We start from the raw sequence: 23,995 nt of genomic DNA, 5'->3' as shown, positions 1-23,995 counted from the left end.
ATGCCTACCCTAGCCTACCTTGCTGCATCATCACAGTTTGGGAAAATTCAATTGCAACATCTCAGTCACCACCAAACATCATTCCATACCATTGCATATTTGCATTCCATCCAGAAAGAACGATGATTCACTATTGAATCAATGACATTAAGCAGCAGATTAACTTGATGGAACAAGCGTATAAAAGAATACAGTTAGCTATAGAGTAGCAGCAGCTAAGGTTGCTGACAAAGAAGAAGAAAAATAGAGAGATATAATCAAAGGGTAGAGCGAGGTCCTATAGTGTGTGTACGTCACTTGCAGTGCAGGCATCAAACAGCAGCAAAGCAGTGACCCAGAACCTCCAGCAACAAGAATCGTCATGTGTCTGTCTCTTCTAACCGTGCCTAGATGTGCCTCAAATTGGAGGCACTGCTGCACAAAGAATCGATTAACCAGCCTTCTAAAGTCAGTCAGCTTCTGTGCTAATCATTTATATTCAACCTCATCGATCCATCCCAGCCCTATCATTTCGTGTAGTCAACAGCCCCACCTAAACAAGGAAATCTTTATCTCCATCAGAGGTTAGCACCTGCGTCAGCATTTTTTTCTAAATTCTAAATTGCAGGCCAACAACCAAGCGACTTGTCATCCCTTGTAAATCTTTGCCCTGAACTGCCCTGCTCAACCACTCTGTTCGTGCTAGAAGAAGGTAGCCGGATTTTCAGTCGCTTTGGTCGCACTTCTGCAGCAGCATCTCTACTCATTTCCACAAACTCTCCTCGGAAAGAATAGCTGGTGGATGGATACGAGTACGACTTCTGCTTTGCAGAATAACTGCTCTCATCCTGCTGAGTCTCCAACTGCCGCCGCTTCATCCTCCAGTGTTCTTCACCACATGAGGAGGATGAATTCAAATTCTTCATACTCATACGACCTGAGGGAACTGAACAGTGACCATAGTCTTCTGGTCGCTTATTGTGCTGTTGTATTTCAGGGCACACCTTCTTCAACCGCCTGAGAACCTGATTCCAGTATTTTACATCAGAACCAAAAGTAAGCACTATCTAAAATAGGACAACTAAATGCTATGGGCCCGTATGTCATCCTTCATATAAAGACCCTTGGACCTTGGTGTAAAATGGTACAGGAACTTAATTAATACATAACTAGAGCTGCAACTTATTTATTTATGACATGATTGCCCATTATTATCTATCAAATGACCTCGACAACTGGAGATGCCTGGCCATTTATATAGCATGTCATTTATTCTTACATGAAGTATTTTCCCTTAAACAGTGCAATTACTCCCTCCGGTTCCATTTTAATTGACATTTTGGACAATGACACGGTCTACAAGATATATCTTTGACCTTATTTTTCTACTATAATATATATAATAAATAAATACATGTTTACTTTTATTATAGTGCTTTAAAAGACAAATCTATATATGTTGTTTTAGTTTCTTTAAACTAAATATTTTTAAAGTTATTGATGGTCAAAGTTATAAAAAATTGATCTCAACCTTGTCCAAAACGTCAATTAATTTAGAACCGGAGGGAGTACCTAAAAGTTGATGATAAGCCAAAGGGGTGTAAAAGATGAAAATTTAACGTACCTGTTGATCAGACAAGTTTGATGTCTTGGCATCAGATGCAGGCTTTACTGATACGCCAGACCTGCGCTTGACTCGAAATATTTCAGATTCAGAATCTGAATTTCCACTGTATTCCACAGCTGAAGCATTACAAGAACCAGTTCCGTTATTAGCATCAGCCATGCTGGATGAATTTGCACCCACAGCATCAGTTCCTTTGACTAAAGGTGAGCTGATGGTTTGCTTGGTGGTGGAGTATAATTGGTCGGCTTGATTAGCACAGACCTAAATAAAATAACAAGAACATTAACCCAACAGAAAGATAACAGCTGGAAATATATTGCAATATATGCATGATGGTAAACCTACAATTGCTTCAGCAAGAACAGGCACATCATGTTGTGCAAAAGATGTCAGTGTTGACGTTGCAGGAGAACTCTTTGCAGCATCAGCAGCAGTTGCTCCTGAGAAGGCATCCTCTATCAAATTTGCTTCAGTGTTCCTGAGGTTCCGAGTTATCTCAAAAAATGGCTCATTCTTTTCGGCCTGCTTGTATGAGTCAAAACCACTTATTTCCTTATCCAAGCAAATATCCTTCTCAAATTTTCTTGATAGAGCTTCTAGCTCCTGTATGTCCTCCCTAACGTAGACAACCCGGTTAGATTTACAAGGGCAGCTCCGGAGTTCTTGTTCTGCAGTCCAATAACCAAAGTATTAGGTAAAATACAAAAGAAAGTGCAAAAGAGCAATGCTAACATTTCCTACCGTGATGAAGACAGACTGGGTCAAAGTTGCATCCACACAACACATGTGTAATGTAGCAATCACGCCGACACATGCTACATGAGAGATTCGGGTATGTTTTTGGCTTATAATGTATCTGAGAGCCCATTTTAGCAAGTAGGCCACGTGTGTTTCTCTGGAATCGCATCAACTGCACAAAGCAAGACTTCAAACAACACTGTGAATGTGGATGCTCAGATTTATTGAGGGATTTTGGGTCGCTGTTTAACAGTTTGTGGGACAGAAGCACTGCAGAACGGCAAAGTAACTCCTCGTGTGCAAGCAAGGGTGTTCTGTTCAGAAGCGCGTAGCGTCTGCTGGCCACAGAACCCAGAGGAAACCAGTCACTGATAGCAAAGTTGACAGCCTCGCCACAATTGAAGCCTGGGTAGTTGAAACATTCCTTAGAATACTATGCATATGATAGTGGCGTTATAACACATGCACAAACTGAAAGATACATACCGTGGCTGAAACCCGCGTGGTAGGAACGAGGGAAAGTAATGACAAACTCCCCAGGTTTTTGCACAGCTTTATAAACAGGAATGTTGTGGTCTAACAAGACATTTGGGGGGAACATTGTTGTCTTCCCCAAGAGAACATCAAATGCTGCATCCTCTCCTTCACCAACCAAAATATCCTTGTTGTATACAAACTGGCTAGCCACCTTTTCAAACCCAGGAGCAGCATCACCCGGTATGCCATACCATGTCTTAAATGCCCCACAATGATGGTAATTGATGCTGGTCATATGAATAAAATGTCAGAACACCAGTATTAATTACGAGCAAAAAAGAAAGAGTAACCATGGAGAACCGAGAATTTATACCTGTACAAATAATGATCTTCCACATGCCAAGCAAACATGCTGAAGAGCATCCCGATATAAAGCATTGGATCTGTTACTCCCTGTTTTGGATGAGTGTAATACAATCATGAAATTTTGGCCATGTTAAAGAATGTGAAACACATTAAGTAGTAAATAAATGACTTACTGGAATTGGTGTCTGCAGAAGTCTAAGCACAGAATTGGAAAGCCGTGAAAAATTCTACGAAACAAAAAAATACGATCAGTAAAACACATACTACCAGTGAGCAAATATTTAAACATGCACTCATGTGACGACACATCCACACACACAAACACAGAAGAGAGTTAGTCACCTTCAAGTTCCAGTTGCTTTTCCCAAGTTGATCATGAGGAGAAGAGGAGAAAGCACTACCATCAACATCACAGGCATATTCAACAAAATCCATTTTACCAAAAGCAATTTCGCGCCAGAATTCCTCCTCCACGTACTTAGCTGGGAGACAACTAGCACTTGAGTATTTCTTGGCGAACACCTTGTTGGCCATTTTCTCATAATCCCGGAAAGTGTACTTTCTGCAAAATCATGCCAAGCATCATGAGACCTGGGAGATAAGCAGCCAATAATGAAAATGAACCGAGAAATACCACACCTTTCGCTCATGAAGAAAGTGACCGTGTCATCTTCAGCCCATTTGGCGAGGCGAAGCGGCTGAACCCTGGTCATGAACTTGAAACCAGGCTGTTCCTTCATCAACACGACACCAGCAGGAACAGAAGCGCTTACTGGAGATACGATTTTGCAAATTCCTGGGGAGAAAATAATAGCCCATGATCATTCATTTAGAAAGTAAGATTCTGCGTAGACTGGCAGATCAATCAGTAATACACTGTCAACAGACGATGAGGGCAATGAGAAACGGAAGCAGTACCGTATTTCGAAGCCACAGGTGCAATCTTCTGTATATAACCAATGGGATCCTCGAACTCCTCCTTGGTAGGATAGTACACAGGGCATTCTTCGATCTTGTCAATCCATTCTAGGCTAGACATATCAAACTTGTCCACCCTGCACTTTGCAAAAGGGTCCTTGTTCTGGGTGGTTCCGCTAGGTAGAGCTGTGCCATTGTTAGCATGCAACCTGACCCCGCAGTTTGCGGGAGTCCTTAGCGCATCCCCACCGCTCCTTGCGGGCACCGGAGGACCGTCGCCGGCATTGTTCTGAGCAGTCAAACGCATCCTCTCAAGCCGGCGCCTCTTGAGCGTCTCGAGGCCAATCCTGACCTCCGCAGGAAGACAGTTCCTGCCCTCCACCTGTTGCATAGGTGTTTCTGCCCTCCACCTGTTGCATAGGTAAACGGACACATTACGGAATGAAGGAGCAACGAAGAAGGTTCATGTGCAAAATCTGGGAAGGCCAGTGGCATTGACCAACAGAGACAGCAGAGTGAACAAGCACCAACGGTTTGTATGAATTGGTCACAGCCAGGTAGCACCGAAAGAAGGGCAAGTCCCAACCAAGTCAAAGAAAGCTACAGTATTGGATTCAGACACGGCACATTGGGGTGGTTTTCCCCTACCACAGCCAGAAGTCACAATCAACCAGCCATTAATTAATTGTATTAGTATTTTAGTTGTATAAAAAATGGTAGCTGTGCTGCATCTCTAACGATTCGTGGCAATGGTGGGTGCTCACACGAACAGAAACCATTACATGAGTTAGAGAGAGAAAATAACGGCGGATTCAGATTGAGGATGAGGAGAAGAAGGGCATATAAATGTGGAGTAGTACAAAAATGTAGGGCCTTGGAAGAGAAAAAGAGAAGAAAAGGTTAAAATTTTTGCAGTGGACTGGACGTGGTCAGAGGGGGGGAATTACGCACATGCGATATGACCAGGCCATTTTAGAGAGACGAAGAAATCGTCAAAAAAGAAAGATGAGAGGAGAGGAGATGCCCCCTGAACCCCACACGGCAAGAATGGAAGACCGCCTCTTGACTACTCTACTACAGTAGTAGTAATATCCCATCCATACAGAGAGTAATGAATACTAAAAACTACTCCTCCTACTACAGTAGTACTCCAGGATGGAGGAACGACTAGTGGTGTGGTGGTAAATGAAATGAATTGAGCGCGTTGACTTGTGGCCCGGTCTAAGGTAAGGTAAATCTAGGTGTCAATCTAGTCTTGCATTCTGTTGCAGCGACCCGGGGCCAAATTAGGATTCCAACTTTCTTGTCTCTGTTTGATTAGATACCGGTGGTTCTGTACCTCCTCTCCTCTACGCGTCGTCGTCAAATTAAGATTAAGGAAGAAGAGGAAGAAGAAAAGTGGTACTTTTTCCAAACATCAACGGACGGACGGCAATTAGTAGTAAGAAAAAGAAGGCGGTAATCCGTGGGGCTGAGGAGGGTGAGGGAAAATGGTGTGATTTGATGAGGAATCTAGGGTAAATTGGATGGGGGGAATAGACAACAAACTAGATTGTAGTATTGCGGTAAAGGAGGGTGCGAAATTAAGGAGGAGAAGAGCTTCTTGCACCAGATCTAAAAGAGGGTGCGAAATTAAGGAACGCAAGCAAATTGTAGTCCCGGTGGGAGAGAGAAGAATTTGTGAGAAAGAGGATGGTCACCTGGAGGATCCCCTCCCCTGCTACTGCTCGCCACCTCCCCTCCCCTGTCGACGATGGCGCAAGGAGCCGAGACGGGAGACTTTCTTTCTTTGTTTTACGGCAAGGGGGGAAGGTAAGGATGCCACATTCCCCTCCGGCGGCGAGCCCTGCCCTGCCCTGCCGTGCCGGAGTGGTAGTTAGCTGGGGCGTGCGGCGGGGAGCTCGGCAATGGGCGGGCGGGCGGCGGAGGAGGAAAGAGGGGAACGGAACGGAGGCGTACCGTGCGTTGCGCGGGGACTAGTTGCGTTGCCCCTCTCTCTCTCTCTCTCTCTCCTCTCGTGTGGTGTCGTGTCGTCACAAACACACAAAAAAAAAAGGGTAGGAGGAGGGGTGGGTTGAGACTTGAGAAGATGATGAAACGGAGTCCGGTTGCGGTAGGAAGGAAGGAGGAAAAAAAGCAGCCACTCCATCTCTCTCTCTCTTTCTCTATTTATTTATTATTTATATTATTATATGCTCATGTTCTTTTCGCTTTATTTGCTTCGCTGTTCTACTGGCACCGGTTTTTCTTTTCTTTTTCTATTATTATATTTGGGGTCTTGCAGTATACTAACTACTACTCCCTACTAGGCTACTACAGTAGTATAATACTCCACTACTACTCTGTTTATTATTTTTCACTGTTATTATATATTGGAGGAAAGGAGAAAAGGAGTAGTATTTTCCTTTTATTTACTTATTTATTACTCCATGACGGGAAAGGGAGAAGAGAGCCCGTGACGGACTCCATCCGTTTTGCGTTTTTGCAACTTGGCTCTCCTCTCCTACTGTTGGTATAGCCACCCAGCTCAGCCTCAGCTGCATAGTATCCTGTATGTATGTGTGTATGTTGTCGACTGGTTTGCCTCGCAAACTTTTTCAATACTCTATCTACTAGACGCCTCTCCAAGTAGCAGCCTACTACGATTAGTAGGAAATTAAGGTAATACAGTAGCTAGCTGGATGAAAGCAAGGAACAGCCAACCAACCCAACCCAACCCAACTAACTAACCAACCAACGTCTTCCTTCTCTCCGATATTCCATCCATCTACTACTTCGCCGGTTTCATTTTGGAACAAAATTAACAAGCAAATCTACCCTCTCCTTACAACACCTCCAACAGCTTCTCCATCAAACTCTCCAAGTTAAATTTTAACAACTTCAACAGAAAATAGTACTCCAACAGACTCTCTACTCAGATGGCCAAGTTAAATGACTAGCTAAACTCCTCTCCTAACTGGCCAAATTTAGCCATCCAAACAGACTAGGCCCCACCATCTCTCCTCTCTCACGCCATCCTCCCTCTCTCCGTACCCGTGCGGCTGTGCCCACCGTCACGCCTTCGTCGTCCCCAGGCCGCCGCCCCACAGCCGTCGCCCCCAGGACGCTGCCACGCCGTACGCCGCCCTCTGCGCCGCCTCCACCGCCTCTGCCAGCGACACCGCCGCCCCGTCGTCGTCGCCGCGCACAGCCACCACTGGCCCGTTGTCGCCGCGCCCACCTCCGCCGGCGACATCGCTGCCCCGTCGTCGTCGCCACGCACGGCCACCGCCGCCCCGTCGTCGCCGCCGCCGCGCGGCCACTGTTGGCTCGCCGTCGCCGTGCACGGCCACCACTGGCCCGTCGTCGCCCCCACCTCCGCCAGCGACACCGCCGCCCCGTTGTCGTCGCCGCGCACGGCCACCGTTGGCCCGCCGTTGCCGCAAGCAAAAGGGGCTTGGAGAAGAGGGGGGAGCAGGATGATGACGTATATAGGCTGACAGGTGGGTCCCGCTGTCATAGACCTAGAATAGAGAAGATGAATGGAGAGGCTGTTGGAGTAAACAACGAATTAACTTGCCAAATTAAATAGAGAGTTGACTAAATAGACATTTGGAGAGTGGGATTTGAATAGACCGTTAGAGATGCTCTTATCTTCTGTATAGTCGATCTCACACTTCCGTTCCGGTCTTCTTCTTCTTCTTCTTCATGGCCGGCCTCCGTACTGTTGTACTCCCGGCCCCCTCATCTAGGGACACAAGAAATAAGACATCACAAGCCATGCCTGACCTTTAGCCTAGCTTAGCTGCCTAAGCAACTTGTATAGGCTAGGTTTAGATTTAGGGGTGTAAAATTGTAAAGTGCCACATCGAATATTATATAGTATGTCGTATGAGGTGTTTGGACACTAATAAAAAAATAAATTACAGAATCCGTCAGTCAACCGCGAGACGAATTTATTAAGCCTAATTAGTCCATTATTAGCAAATGTTTACTGTAGCACCACAATGTTAAATTATAAAGCAATTAGACTTAAAAGATTTGTATCCCAAATTAGTCGCAATCTATAGAATTAGTTATTTTTTAGCTTATATTTGATATTTATGTATGTCTTCAAACGTTCGATGTGATAGGATATAAAATTTTAGGGTGGGATCTAAAATTACGTACGGTACGGTACCTTTGCCTCCCAAACTACCTTTCCTCCTGTCCATTAACTATAATACTGCTCCTTGCCTCCTTGGTCACTCGCGGTTGCTCTACTTTAAAGGTTTTCTCAAAATGATTATTTTCTCTATTTGTGCAAAAAAAAAATGAAATATGCATCATAAAATGCTCTATATTCAGGTCCTGTTTAGTTAAAAAAAATTCACGCTGTCACATCGAATGTTTAGACACATGCATAAAGTATTAAATGTAGAAAAAACAACCAATTACATGGATAAATTGCGAGACGAATCTTTTAAGCCTAATTGCGCCATGATTTGACAATGTGGTGCTACAGTAAATATTTGCTAATGACGAATTAATTAGGGTTAATAAATTCATCTCGCGGTTTTCTAGCGGAAACTGTAATTTGTTTTGTTATTAGACTACGTTTAATACTTCAAATGTATGTCCGTATATCCAATGTGACAACCAAAACCAAAAAAAATTCCCCAAATAAACATGCCTCATTCATGCAGCAAATCAAGATTAATTTCTATTTGTTCAACCCATACAACATTTAAAGTATGAATGAGTTTTTATTTCACATGAAACGACAGAGCATTTTAGTCGATGAGAATTAATTTTAAAATAATAGATGTCTTGGTGTTTTTTGTCTTGATATTTTTTTGTTTATGGGATGATCAAATTACGGTAGAGGGGTATTACCATTCTCAATACTCATACGCAAGGTAAAACACAAACACACAGAGAAAATATTGTTATGTAGTACTAGTACGACAGGCCAAAACTACGTTAATTTCAGTATCAGTATAAACTAGGGAAATTAAATAATCGAGGAGTATATACTACTAGTACTGTATGTCACTACACTGGATCAGGTCAGCACTGACGGGCTCAAACCCTCAACTTTGACGGGTTCAGCTCCCGGTCAGAGATTAGTGATCACTGATGATTTGAGTCACCTGTGACGGGTGAAGACCCGTCAGAATTAAGAGCCACCTCAAACGACCCCCAACTAAAACCCGTCACAGGTGAGAGTTATCTCTGACTGGTCCCAACCAAAACCCGTCACAGGTGAGAGTCACCTCAAACGGCCCAACTAATTGGAGCCGTCACTGGTGTGAATAAAAGGGGAAAAAAGAGAAACACCGTCCTCCTAGGTTACCATCACATTCATTTTGACCGATTGCATTTGGCATTCACAAATCAAAAAAATCGTCACAGTTCTTCTTTGTTCCATCGCAGTTGTCCCAATCACAAAACAAAATCACAAGAATCTCAATCACTATAGGATTCAGAATCATCAATCACAGTAGCAACAATTGGAACAATATGAACAACACAAGACAAAATACATGGGTGAAAGAGGACTTGCTGGCAGAGGGCGGAGGCGGAGGCGCGGCTGGAGGCGTCGCCAGCAGAGGCGGCGGAGGTGGAGACCGCTGCCGCCGTCGGGCCTCGGCCGCCTCCCCTCCCGCCATCGGCCGCCACCGCGCCATGGCTCCAGATCCGTCGTCCGCCACCGCGCCTCCCCTCGCCCCTGCCGGATCCGCGCCTCCCCTCCCGCCCCTACCGGATCTGGCGGCCGGGCCGCTGCCGCCCTAGCCGGCCCAGCGCCGCTGTGCCTCCCCTCGCCACGGCACAGAGAAAGAGAGGAGAGATACAGAGAAGAAGTGGAAGAGATAGAGGAGAAGTGGAGAAGAGGGAGCCGGCCGGCCTTATCTCCTCATGTGGGCCCCGCTGGGAGAGGAGACATATATATACAGTGGCAGAAGTCATCTCAAACGGGCTGGGACTTAAAAGCCGTTTGAGGTGAGTAAACCTCACCTCTGACGGGCTGTCCGGCTGCGACCCGTCACAGGTAACTAGTCACCTGTGACGGGTTAGGACTTAAACCCGTTTGAGGTGAGGTAACCTCATCTGTGACGGGTTCTATTTTTAACCCGTAACAGGTGACTAGTTACCTGTGACGGGTCGCAGCCGGATGCCTCACCGATGACGGCATCCCGTATGACCCGTCAGAGGTGACGGTCATCAGTGACCATTTCGATTGCCCGTCACAGGTATCCCGTCAGAGATGTGAGGATCTGGTGTAGTGTGTATAAACCCAAAAGAAAGAATATAAAAGAGGATGAGGCAGTTGGCATCTGGTTATGGCGTGCATACCACTAGAGTCTAGCAGCGGAAGGTAGGTTGGTGGTTGTTAATTGTTGCTGTTGGCTGGCTGCTCCCAAGTCCCAACTCTCAACCCAACATCCTTCAAATATTTATGTATAAATTTCACATATACTTTTATCAATTTAGCACAAAACTATACATTTTAAGATGTGTACAACAGATTTAACATCATACCTTTTTTTTTATGAAACTACATATGTAACATCAGTTTTATCATAACACTACAACTTTTTTTGAACTCTAAAATCTGTAGTTATAATTTCATCACTAAATCTGTAATTTATCTGTAATTTAGTGATATGATATCTTAAAACTAGTCATCCTAGCTAAGCTATCTAATCGTCCTCCCTCGTGGGGGAGATAGAGGTGTATGTGATGAGGGATCCATGAGAGAAATCCATCTCTGACGTGGGCTCACCTCTCAGAAATCCACCTCTTGAACTTGAGAGGAGCTTCTTCATGTGCACGCGGGCGTGGCCAGCAATAACAAGCAGGTGTGTTCGGTTGCATATGCCATGCCAATGTCATTCGTTATTGTTACAAGTAATTTTTTGTGTACTCCTACATGTGGGCCGGTTGACTAGTGGAGTAGTAGTACGTTGGCTAGTGGAGCAGCACCACCGCAGCACTTCACTAGCGGAGTATAAATTGTTGCCATCGCCTTGCAAATGCAACACGAGCTTAGCTATGGAAAAAGAACACACTTCTACCGTGGAGACTTGAAACAAATTAAGCTGGACTGCTTCAGGACTCAAGAGGAGAGCATTCAGGTCTGAAAACACAACCCCAGCAGTCCAGCACGCACTCGCCACTCTCGCTCCTACGGAGTGGAGTATATCCATCCATCTTCTGAAATGCGCTCTCTCCTGTCAAAAAGAAAAAAAAAACAATCTTTATTTCTAGTTACTTAACCAACAAATATATAGCTAAAAATAAAACCCCATTATTTAAATACGTATGCTAGAAAAAAACAAATGAACGAAAAAAAACACATGAATCAAATTAAAGTAGATTTTTTTAATTAATTCTATACGAATTGAAAACATATGAAATAGGAATAGAAGCCATTAGCATATGATTGATTGATTATTAACTACTTTAAACTTTAAAATGGAATTGTTATGGTTTTCAAAACAGCTTTCTATATATTTTCTTAAGAAAAAACAGCCTTTAACATTTGTTTCAAAATAAGTTCATTTTTATCTTTATACCTACCTTCAGTCTACAAATCAAGTACTATTATCTCTTAAATACTCCTTACCTACCGTACTAGTTTATTCTCCTAAACATCCACTCTCTTTTTTTTAAAACAATCCACACAAAACAGTGCGACGTTTCTATTGATAGAGTAGAAAAAAAAAACCCCATCCGTCTCTAAATTAGTTCTTTTCCTATCATTTGATTCACTGTTAAATATACTTTTATGTATACATATAGTTTTACATATTTCACAAAAGTTTTCGAATAAGACGAACGATCAAACATGTTTAAAAAAAGTCAACGGCGCCAAATATTTAGGGACGAAGGGAGTACAAGCTATTGCTCTAGGAGATTATAGTCAAGAAAAGAAAAAAAGCAACAACCACACCACGCGTTTACAATTTGATCTAGATGTTGAAAGCAAAACAAGCATACAACACCCCTAAGAAACGAATCTTCTGAACGATGCTGAAAGCATCGCCGTCGCCCATCCTAGGGAGCTAGGACGCGGTTTTCACCTAAAAAGCATTGGGAAGAGGAGTAAAGACGCAACAATGCCCCCAAGGGTCGAGAATACGACACCCGCAGGCATCGTCGTTGCTAGCCCGAAGGCTAGGCTTTTGACCGTAGTTTTCCTACCCTCCTGCGAATGCCTATCAGGTTCAGCAGCCAACCACCATCTAAAGCCTTTCAACGCGCAGCCACCGCACCAACGTCTCGCTGTTGGCCGGCCATCAAAGCAGGATTTCAACCTCCGCGCACACTAGATCCATCCATGTAAACGGGTTGGAGAGGGAGTGGGTGAGAGAAAAATATGGATACCCTCTCCTCCGCACTTGCCAGCATAGCGTTGCCATCTGGTGGCGGCAAGGCGCCACTGCAAGAGGACAAACGCCTGGAGAGGAACTTGTCGTAGTCTTCAAAGCCCACCTCATGGCGCTACTCGTCGTCGCCTCGGCCAGGCTGCCCGTGTCATCCGCAGCAGGCTGCTTGGTCGCATTGCTGTCGACTTTGCCGTCCTCCCACAACGGCGATCTCGTCGCCACATTGGTCATGTCGCCCTGGTCGCCTCCACACTGCACTCGCCAGCATGAGCCACCCTATCGCGCTCGCTGGCCACTCATGTCCCAGCGCCGTCGACACCTTCATTGCAGGCCATCGCGCCGGGCTCCTGTTGCCATCGACGCCGCTCACACCGACCATGGCGTCATGCTGGTGCTGACGCTGCTAGCTCTGTCGCGCCGTCCACAGCCTCGCGTCATGCGGCGTGTCGTCCCCGCCCCCGACTTGCACCACCGCCCGCATCGGCTGCTCCCTAGCCAGTTCTGAGCGAGGGCGCCAGATTTGGTTGTGGGGGGACTGGATTCACTGCCCCCATGCGGGAGAAGCCGTCGCTGCCCTCCGACTTCCAAGCTTCGCCTCCTCCTCCCTGCGCCAAAGGTTTGGCCCCGCCGCCGTCATCCTTGCTCGCTGCCCGGTTCTCCTAGCGGCACACTACGGCGACGCGAGACGGAGAAGAGGGGGTGAGGCACGGCTTCCCTCAATTATCACACTTTTTTTTCTATGATGTGCCGTTTTGCTAATTCCTTAAAAATTTTAAAAGAATATTATTTTTTATATATTATGGGATGGATGGAGTAGTAATGTCACCTGTACTAATTTTCTTTTTTTCCCCAGCTATACTAGTCTACTGCTACTCCAGACTCCAGGCCTCCTCCGCCTTTCCGGCCGGCTGATTGCTTTTGTGTTTCCTGCAAGACAAGCCATATTTCTTGTTGTTTGTGTGCGTGGCTCTCTCCTCTCCAGGCGCCACAGAATTGTACAGTACACTTTGTTGAGTTGGCGTGTTGCAGGCCACGGACATGGCCGTCACGTCGCCTCACCTCGCTAGCTTCGTACTAGTGTACTGTAGCACTAGTACCTACATAAAAAGCCATCCATCCTTTCCTGCATGGAGTAGGATCAGGCAGCAGGAAGGAACGAACGAACGAACGGAGGACGTTTCAGTTTGGAGCAGCATTCGTTTTCGTTTCCTTTCCTTTGTGCTTTCTTGTGATCCACAGAATACTGAACGGATATGATACTCCGATCCTAGCTTTGTGGGGGAGGGGAGACTGCATTGCATGCGCGCGTATATGTATGTCATGGTCGATCGTCCTTCCAGTTCCATGTGGAGTAGGAGGAGTATTTATCTCTGGGATTCGATTCATGTATATATGATGAACAGAGCTCAATCGATATCGATCGCTAGCTAAGAATCGATCCAGAATATACTGGACTACTCCACTATAGTGGTAGGTACTAAAAGTACTTGATACATATGCTTCCATTCCTTTTGCTTTTGCTTTCTACTTGCATTGCTGGCCGCCTACCTAAGCTTGTGGCACCAAATAACCCAGCCTCACGCTCCAAGGATATTAATTTGACCAGATCGATTCCTACTACGTGTGCTTTTGCCATGCATCAAACCGTATACAGGAAAAAAAAAATTAGAGGGCTCAATTACACAGTTTCTTCAACCTACAGCCATTTAGGGACCTTTAGTTTATTATTCATGGTGAAAAATTAAAGGGTGTGCTTCAAGGGTATTCATAGGTCATATATATATATATATATATATATATATATATATATATATATATATATATATATATATATATATATATATACTACCTCCATCCTAAAATGTTTGACGCCGTTGACTTTTTTAAAAATGTTTGACCGTTCGTCTTATTTAAAAAATTTAAGTAATTGTTAATTCTTTTTCTATCATTTAATTTATTGTTAAATATACTTTTATGTATACATATAGTTTTACACATATCACAAAAGTTTTTGAATAAGATAAACGGTTAAATATGTTTAAAAAAATCAATGGTGTCGAATATTTAGGGAATGAGGAGTATATTGAGTGCTCACTACTACTACACCACAGGCCGGATCGATCGAGTACGTACGTGGGTGCATTTGAGTGACAGATCTCCAGATACACAAGAATTGAAGCAGCAGCTGGTCCATCATCCCATTTGGCCGGAGCCCGGATGCGGATGATCCATTCCACTCGGACCTACTTACTGACACCACACACAAATCTGACCAAATTAAAGGCCACACGCACGAATTGGAGTAATCCATCCATTACAGATACAGAAGTGGGACGGTGAGAAATTAAATTTGAAAATATATTGTTGATTTATTTTTATCTCAGAAATATCAGGGATAAATTTTTTTAGCAGAAATATATCGTCGATCTCGCACAAGCGGTATGTAAAAAAGGACGTGGCGTGACGACGTGGCGATAGCGCGAGACTGTGCGGTCTCACGTGACGTAATAATGAGACCGAACGTCTTGTCCAAAGGTGCTGCTTAATTTGTGATTAATTACTCTAATTAAATACCCCTCCATCTATTTTTTATAGTCATATTTTTAAATCTGAAAAATTTATTTTTTGATAGGTATATTTCAATTCAACAATCTGTCATATCATCTTAATGACTTTCTCGGATTTAATGCGTGACTGTCCATTCTTCAACACAAGATTAGCTACATGAGCATCGAGAAATGTAAATATTAATGAATCTTCAATACAAGATTGGCTACATGAGCATCGAGAAATGCAAATATTAATAAATTGCTTGTTTACGAGGAATGACTGGTAGCATGTTTAAATGGATGATAAGTAAAATTGCTTATCCTTGGTCTGTGTGCCAAGACGACGAAATATGACTATCAAAAGTAGCTGGAGTGAGTATTAATCAATAATAATTTGTAAGTAACAAATAATTAATTAATCACTAATTAATAATTTTCAATCGCCATGGCAGTCGGTATCGCTGGATGGTTCAGTCGGTCTCGCGGTTAACGGTTATGCGGAATCGACGGTTTACATTCCGAATAAAAAAAAATCAACAGTATATTTTTTAAATTTAATTCGGACGGAGAGGTGTAGTATGTTCTGCCGATTCTAGTTTAATTAATCACAGTGAACTTTTTTTTTAGTGAGAGAGCGTGCGCAATTAGTAGTGCTGTCTTTGACATTACTACCGGTACGAAACTCCTACTTGCCCTCTCCGTACCGTCTACACCAGGTAGGATATTTCATATTACCCTGTAATTCACGTTTTCTCTTTCTTTCTTGTTTAAAGAAGTCCGTCAAAATATTTTACCAGAACACTCACCTTTGAATTATTTTTTTTCTTATTTTGCACCATTAACTATTAAATACAGTTAATTTACTTTCTAATGGTATTTCTCTTTATTTCTTTATCTATTAATTGTATTTGGAACTGCACTGAAATTTAGTAGGATGATATATGCATTATCCATTATGTACGACTTAACTAATCCTACATCTTAAACGCTTTTAAAGAATTTGTTAGTACTGGTTAACAAGGTTGAAAACTCCTAAGATTAACTTACACATTGATATTTTAAAGTTCAAGCAAAAGTTAAAGAATAATTTTAACTTTGATAATGGTGTCACCTAGATAAATCAGCTTAAAATACGACTTATATAAAGAGGAAAAATAATATTATTAAATAGTAAAACGAACAATTTTCTAATACTTGAAAGGTAAATTGAGAATAAGATAGTTTGGGGTTAAATAATCTAATGAGATAGTACGAGGGAGCTAAATGGATTCTTCTTTCGTCGTTGTGGTGCACACAGCAATTGTTGTGCGCGTGAGTGACCTTATACAGATGTAGGCCTGTTGTGGGAGTCGTCAGCCCAATGGGCCAGCCTATTCAATTAAGGGGCCCACTATTATTCTACAGGGCTCATCAGCACCGTCCATCTCAATATTCTTCTCCTCACAAGGGACGACGTACGGTAGTCACAAAAAGAAAAAAAAAGCATTTTCGCCCGTTCAAAAGCAATGTAAAAAGGCGATACTGTTAGTGTTGATTCTTCTCATACAATTACATTCAATTAACATATCATAATTATTATTAAAGAGTTCTTATATTTTTCTTGATAATTGCAGTGATTCCCTGCACAAAGCACTGACAGAGATGTGAAGTGCCCTACTCCAATGCATGCTTGAACTTTTCCTCTATGCTTACGAATAAAACCGGCTATATTTGAGACTTTGGATATCCTTGCCTAGTGATTTTTCTTCTATGCTTACGAACAAAACCGGCTATTTTGAGACTTTGGATATCCTTGCCTGGTGATTTTGTCGGATGATAAATAATAGAGAAAATCCAAGGAATGTTATTGACAAGCGTCAAATTCAATAAATGTATTGGCAACACGAGTTCTATAAACTGTCATCATGCAAGCTACTTTTTCCTATAAATGTCATCGCTGTTAGAATTCCTTCCATCCAGTCCCGTTGAATGCAACATTCAGCCTATAGCATTTAACGAATGTCTGCTAATTAACATAACCTAACAGTAATGATATTTCTGTGACAAAGTTACTGATACGATGGCATATTATGAAACTCACACTTGTTGATGGTACTTTTTAAAAAGTTAGACGCTTATCAATAGTATTTCTTGGATTTTCCTCAATAATAATAGTAGAGGATACTTTTTCAGTGATATTTTCACCATAACATTTTCATTCCACATTTTTGTAGGCTTAAGTTATTATATTATGAATGTTCGTCAGCCGGGGTGCGAAGTAGCTAGCCAGGTACCAACTACTCAGAGACGACTAATTAACAAGAGGACGGCATGCATGCGCTGCAGGTTGGGAGTCGTATATGCAATATTAATGCATGGTGCCTCAGCTCATCGTCCTGATCAAGTTGAATTGTGGACGGGTAAAACATCCTAATCACTCGCGGATGGACTAATTAATCAACACTTGGCCGGTGCGTGCGTGTGTACTAGCTATCGTGACATGGAGTACACATGTAAGACCATCGCTCCATCGGCTACTTGATATAAAATTAAAAATTACAGAGAAAGAGTGTTAGCGCAGCCGGGCTGACGTTCCCGTTAATTGTAGAATTATTGGCAGTAGCTAGCCAGCGAATAATTTGCTTTCCAGGTCGATCGCGCCTCCCGGCAGGAAGGTACACGTACACGATGTGGACAAGCTATATACTGTATATATTTTTTTAAAAAATACTATGGCATAATTTAAGATCGATCAAGTCAATATACGCCTCGTGGTCCATGGGTATATCATTTATCGTTGAACAAATAATTAGCCCTAAATATAACCACCCATATCTATGACTAAACTTGAGTAGACAAGTTTCACCACACAAGAAACCTTAACCAAGTTGGCCTATGCTCACTCTCACTCTCCCTCTCTCTCTATATATATATACATATATATATGTATGTATGCCATATACCAAATCCACTATATATATATATATATATATATATATATTTATACTAGATAAATGCATTTATCGTCCTCTGCAAAAATAATAATATTCATCACCATGTTTCCCATGCAATTTGTACGGAGCGAAATTAATTTATTTGGAAGTATAATCACATTAGTTCAAAATATAACACAATTATTATAGTTCTTTTTTTTTATAATGGATTAAATCTGGTCTTTGCTTCAATACAAGCTACAACTACTTGTTACAACTGTAAGCATTTCTGGAGGTTTTTATGTGAATTGAAGAAGTACCACATAGGTGAAAATGACTAGGAAAAGGGTGTAATTTAGTTGGGAAGAGAAAGTAGGTAATGAGAAATTAAACAAAGATATGATGGGTAGGTGGAGAGATAGTTTCATTTCGAGACAACTTGAGTGTAGTAATAGCCTTATTTTGGATGGAAGAAGTGCATAGCCACCAACAACAAGGAAGGGACACAATTTATTCATTAGCCTACAATGGATTAATTCTATAAAATACATATTGTAATATCTTTACAACTATATTATTAATATACCTTGGTATAGAGTTATGATCTAGATTTATCACGCAAATTGTATAGATTTTTGGATTTGCAAAAGAAAAAAAAATTCGACAGTTATTCTCCCCTAAACATTTGAATTTTCATCCATTGGATATACTTCAAGATACGTGATGACGAGAGAGGGGAGGTAAGATTCGCGTGGGCTAGACGGGATTGAAGCTGGGACACATGGTTCTCCTCTCGTCGTGGTAACTATTTGTGTGCTAGTGGGAATTTGTGATATATAAGTGCAAGTTAGTATAAATTATATTCTAGTTACATGCTAGTTATTACAATGTAATTACAATAATTTATTGTGTAGTTATATTGGAAAGTTTTTCATCGAATTTTACATAGCTAGCTTTCTTTCGTAGCTTTCTTTCAGTAAGATAATACTATAAATAGATTTATTATTATTATTTCTGGATGATATATGGATACTATTTTCATCCCAAAATATAGAGATAATCCCTTATATACTACTGAAAATTGGTCTGATCCCTTATATGCTACTGAAAATTGGCTCTTCCCTTATATGCCATTGGTCCAAATTTGCGTACCCTCTCATGCCACTACCGTCAGTTGACCGTGTGTTGACCGTTAACTCTCAAGTAAAAATGACATATTTGCCCTCTCTGAGTTGTTAGGCATGCCCTATACTCAGAAGGGTAAATAAGTCTTTTTTTCTTGAGAATTAATGGTCCATACACGGTCAACTGACGGGAGTGGAATGAGAGGATGTGCAAATTTGGATCAATGGTATATAAGGGAATAGCCAATTTTCAATGGAATATAAGGGATCAGACCAATTTTTAGTGGCATTATAAGGGATTCTCTGTAAAATATAAGACACTTTGGATTACCCATAATATTTTTGGAGGAAGCAGAAGCAGAGTAGGAGCGATGTAAACTGAGTAGGAGTAGATGTAAAGTGATCCCACGCGCAGGTATCTCGTTGCTTGTACCAAAGCTTGCCCATAAATTTCCAAGCCTTAAACTGTCTACGCAAAACACAAGAGAGAGAGAGAGAGAGAGAGAGAGAGAGAGAGAGAGAGAGGAATGAGCTGAATATATAAATATGTTGATGGAGACATGCGCGCGCACAGGAGACGAACGACTTGCGAAAAGTTCACCTTGCTTAGCTTTATGGAGTACCAGTAGTCAGTTTGCTTTCTTTTCTGCATATTATTATATATGCAACGACGCGGCGGTCAGATCGATTTATAGCAGAGCAGTAGTTACGTTGATCGATCAGTTTGAGAGTTTGCTAGCGCTAGATAGAGCTATAGTATAGGGCTCGAAGATGACGACGAGCTCATGGAGCGGCCTGCTTGTGATATCCTGTATGTTATTGATGAGCTGGGCGGCGGCGGCGGTGGACATGTCGCCGGTGCGGTTCGACGCCGCCTACATGCCGCTCTTCGGAGGGGACAACCTCGTTCCCTCGCCTGACGCCCGCACCGTCCTCCTCAAACTCGACCGCTTCACCGGTAATTTGTTTATTTATGAATACTAATTAATTTGATTTATTGCTAGCTAGCATGTATAGAATCAATCGATCAGTCCATCGATCAATTAGAGATAAATATATATGCCGCAGGTTCTGGATTCGTGTCCAAGTCGGCGTACCACCATGGATTCTTCAGTGCTTCCATCAAGCTTCCTCATGACTACACCGCCGGCGTCGTCGTCGCCTTCTACGTATGTCTTATACCAACCTTCTTCAATTTTCTAAATTATGATATCGCTATCTCCAAGTTAATTCATACGTACCGTACGTATGTGGATCGATCAATCGATTAATTGATCAGTGCTAACTAAAAGTTAATGATCAATTAATTTGTTTGTGCCCAAACTAATTTGTGCTTCAATCTAGCTCATAACCAATTTAATTTGTGTGGAGTACGTACGTTGTAACGATTATGAATTTGGACGGTGGAGCTACGTACCCTCGCTGTTATCTTGTTGACAATTTAATTTCTTTTTGCAACTTCGATCGATCTTTTGCGAGCGAGCATGGTGTTATCTTGTTGACGACGTCCACCTGCAAAAGATCGACGTACGTAGCAGCCGTGCACTCATCTCATCTTAATTAATTGGTCTTTTAGGGCCGTTAAGTTGGTACTCCCTCCGTATTTTAATGTATGACACCGTTGACTTTTCGATCAACGTTTGACCATTCGTCTTATTCAATTTTTTTTACAAATATAAAAATATTTATGTTATACTTAAAGAATATTTGATGATAAATTAAGCCACAATAAAATAAATGATAATTACATAGTTTTTTTTAATAAGACGAATGGTCAAACGTTAATTAAAAAGTCAATGGCGTCATACATTAAAATATGGAGGGAGTACGTGTAAGTTAGTTAGTTCAGAAATTCTAAGCAATTGCGTGGGTTTGAAATTTGGATGGCGATGACAAAGGCAAAAGGCAATATGTATATCAATAGAGAAAGGTCGGCAGATGGGTGGTGGATATTAATAAACCTATAGCTAGTTATCTTATACTCTGTCCGGACATAATTAATTGACATTTTCAAACAACTATAGTATATATTTTTTTAGAATTACATAGTAACAACGCGGAGACTATAGTATATAATTTACAAAGAAAATAAGCCTGCAAAACATTTGTCTGAAACACAAGGTTATAAAGCTGAGCCTACTAATTAACATATTTTTTAATGTGAATTTTGAGTTGATAATTATCACGTATTTTCTCTACCCCATAAAACACTACTCAAATGATGTCGGATTAGATTTTTTTAGATAGAGGGAGTGCATACTACACGCATATAGCTGAGGTACCTATTTGTTTGTTATTGTCGCGCTCGATTAGTAGGTGAGTGCGCATTGCACGCGCGCACATATGCATATATGCCGCCACACCCAGCATATCCATCCATTATACTCATTGGCCATATTATGCATATGGAGTATATACATCGGGCAATGCAATAGGGTATAGTAGCTAGCCCATGCCCGGCCTCCATCAATCAAAAATCGCCGCCCAATCTTTTTTCTTCTCGATGGGTGGAGGAGATTGATTATTCACCCTCAATGGTAGGCGACATGTACCTATCACACCTTTTCCTTTTTCCCCCTCTTCAATTTTATAGCCAAAAAGCAAACAGGTATATACTCCCTCCTTTTTTTTTATAGATGACGCCGTTGACTTTTTCTCACATGTTTGACCATTCGTCTTATTCAAAAAATTTATGCAAATGTATAAGATATAAATCACACTTAATGTACTATGAGTGATAAAACAACTCATAACAAAATAAATTATAATTACATAAATTTTCTGAATAATACGAATAGTCAAACATGTGAGAAAAAGTTAACGGCGTCATCTATTAAAAAATGGAGGTAATAGAATACATGTATATACTAGTATACATACCACACAAATATATCTTGTACGCATAACAAATAAATATCACCAAAATTTTTTCAAAAAACATAGACATATACTTTCAATAATATTATACATATGGATAAAGTATACATATGTGTTTGTATTTATTTGTATAACGGATTTATACTCTTAAAAATAGCTGATTTTTACTTTAAAAAATTCTAAATGTTTGATGATATTTATTATGTCAGTTGGTATTACATCCGTCCAAAATATAGCAATGTAGAGTGGAATGAGATGTTTTAGGACATTGTAGAACTACAAATATAAGGCATGTCTAGCCGTTTTAGGATGGAGTATGTATAATGTGTATACTCAGATTTTGTGTCTTTAGTGAGGGATTTTTTTTTTCAAAAGTGACGGCTGTATGCTACACCTATTCTACGTGTGCGTGTTTGCTAGTACGTACTACTGTACGTATTTCCTTGGGTTGATTTTAGGGACCAGTAAAAACATCACAAATTAATTTATGTTTGAATACAATGCATTCAGCTGTCCAATGGCGACGTGTTCCCGGGGCAGCACGACGAACTGGACTTCGAGCTGTTGGGCAACCGGCGAGGCCACGCATGGCACGTCCAGACCAACATGTACGGCAACGGCAGCACCGGGCGCGGCCGCGAGGAGCGCTACCTCCTCCCCTTCGACCCCACCGCCGCCCCGCACTCGTACGCCATCGCCTGGACCCCCGCCGCCGTCATCTTCTACATCGACGCCATCCCCATCCGCGAGCTCGTTCGCTGCTCCTCCGGCGACTACCCCGCCAAGCCCATGTCCGTCTACGCCACCATCTGGGACGGCTCCGCCTGGGCCACCGACGGCGGCAGGCACAAGGTCGACTACGCCTACGCGCCCTTCACCGCCGTCTTCTCCGACCTCATCGTCACCGGTGGTACTGACGACGACCACTGCGCCGCCATGGGCCTGATGACGTCGGAGGTGGCCGTGATGACGCCGGCGAAGCGCGGCTCCATGCGGCGGTTCCGGTCGCGGCACCTGACGTACAGCGCGTGCTACGACACGGTGCGCTACAACGGCACCGGCGTCGTCTTCCCGGAGTGCGACGAGTCGGAGCAAGACAACTTCCACGCGTGGGGCGAGTCCAAGCGTGTCATCAACAGCAGATCCAGTTCCAGCGCCACATACGCCACTGGTTCAGGCGTGCGCATCGACTAATTTATTTACTAGTACTGTGTAATCTCAATCATGCATTATTCCACCAGTTGATCCTGCTTCTAGATGATCGATGATGAGTTTGTACGTACGTGCACACTGACACATTTTCCAGTTCATATATATACTCGTATTTCCTTCGGTCGTTCGATTCGATTCGATTCAATTATTTGGTGATTTTGCTATCAACCGGGTGTACCCTATGATCTTTTATATCTCAATTTTTAAAAGGGTTGCATGCATGTTAATTCCTATACTATAAAAGATAATAATAATGATAGGTGACATCTTTGCCACCAGCTTACCACCACCAACTTTTTAACTTGTTTTACAAATTAGTTATTGATGACATTTTTTGATATTTTATTTGGATTCCAGTGAATAGACTGGGCATTTACCCATAGCAAAGGCATGTGCGTTTTACTAGTGTTTTGCGCTTTGGTTATTCTAGGATCGACGGCGCGTTTTGCGCACCCTAACATACAGTTAATTAATTATTCCAACTAGTGTAGTGGCTAGCATTTTTTAAAAAAAATGTAAAATAATAATTATATTTAGTGTTTTTGAAATATAGTAGATATTTTTTTAGATAATAAATATAGTAGATATAATTTCACACTTTATCGTGAACACAAAAAAATATTGAAAATGATAGTATAATTATGTTTAGAATGGATTAATTGTAATGTAAAGCTTAAAGAATAAAATAGATACTCCTACTTGTATGTCCCCACAATTTCAGTTATCCATGTTTAACACAAACTATTTACTCAGCTCACGTGTTTCATTAACAAATGGATGATAAAATAGTTAAACGCTAAATGTAAGGGTGGCAAATAGTTATATGCGGCCTTGGTGTCAGCCCGTAGAGACTAGCAGGCCAGGG

At 42.0% G+C, this 23,995-nt stretch overlaps 2 protein-coding genes across 4 annotated transcripts; one reads left to right on the top strand and one right to left on the bottom strand.

Annotated features, from left to right (window-relative positions):
* Nucleotides 1-128: 128 nt before the first annotated feature.
* Nucleotides 129-6,218, bottom strand: LOC127752680 (lysine-specific demethylase JMJ706). 3 transcript variants are annotated; one of them, XM_052278083.1, is made up of 12 exons: nt 6,065-6,156; nt 5,806-5,961; nt 4,106-4,515; nt 3,827-3,983; nt 3,530-3,749; nt 3,361-3,414; nt 3,195-3,274; nt 2,831-3,108; nt 2,348-2,749; nt 1,952-2,274; nt 1,604-1,867; nt 129-1,004 (listed from the first exon to the last, which is right to left on the bottom strand). In XM_052278083.1, exons 3-12 carry the CDS (start codon nt 4,494-4,496, stop codon nt 597-599), a joined length of 2,577 nt encoding a protein of 858 aa, XP_052134043.1. In that variant the 5' UTR covers nt 4,497-4,515; nt 5,806-5,961; nt 6,065-6,156; the 3' UTR covers nt 129-596. The 3 variants fall into 3 exon arrangements, with proteins under 3 accessions (XP_052134043.1, XP_052134044.1, XP_052134042.1); XM_052278084.1 differs by lacking the exon at nt 5,806-5,961 and having other exon boundaries at nt 6,065-6,218; XM_052278082.1 differs by having other exon boundaries at nt 5,806-6,177.
* A 13,354-nt stretch (nt 6,219-19,572) lies between these two features.
* LOC127786317 (probable xyloglucan endotransglucosylase/hydrolase protein 29) lies at nt 19,573-23,250 on the top strand. Its single transcript, XM_052313675.1, has 3 exons — nt 19,573-19,999; nt 20,110-20,210; nt 22,429-23,250. Exons 1-3 carry the CDS (start codon nt 19,813-19,815, stop codon nt 23,110-23,112), a joined length of 972 nt encoding a protein of 323 aa, XP_052169635.1. The 5' UTR covers nt 19,573-19,812; the 3' UTR covers nt 23,113-23,250.
* Nucleotides 23,251-23,995: the final 745 nt, after the last annotated feature.

The sequence above is a fragment of the Oryza glaberrima genome, chromosome 10 (genome assembly GCF_000147395.1).
Source record: "Oryza glaberrima chromosome 10, OglaRS2, whole genome shotgun sequence".
Classification (NCBI taxonomy): domain Eukaryota; kingdom Viridiplantae; phylum Streptophyta; class Magnoliopsida; order Poales; family Poaceae; genus Oryza; species Oryza glaberrima.
This window is presented reverse-complemented; position numbering and strand designations above follow the sequence as displayed.

Bases quoted from the DNA above. Each gene is read 5' to 3' on its own strand.
- LOC127752680 (XM_052278084.1), bottom strand. From the start codon at position 4,496: ATGCAACAGGTGGAGGGCAGGAACTGTCTTCCTGCGGAGGTCAGGATT. The intron at 3,275-3,360 runs GTAAGTCATTTA...CATCCAAAACAG, and splicing joins TTCTGCAGACACCAATTCCA to GGAGTAACAGATCCAATGCT. The intron at 2,750-2,830 runs GTATGTATCTTT...TCAACTACCCAG, and splicing joins CCACGCGGGTTTCAGCCACG to GCTTCAATTGTGGCGAGGCT.
- LOC127786317 (XM_052313675.1), top strand. From the start codon at position 19,813: ATGACGACGAGCTCATGGAGCGGCCTGCTTGTGATATCCTGTATGTTA. The intron at 20,000-20,109 runs GTAATTTGTTTA...TATATGCCGCAG, and splicing joins CAAACTCGACCGCTTCACCG to GTTCTGGATTCGTGTCCAAG. The intron at 20,211-22,428 runs GTATGTCTTATA...CAATGCATTCAG, and splicing joins GCGTCGTCGTCGCCTTCTAC to CTGTCCAATGGCGACGTGTT.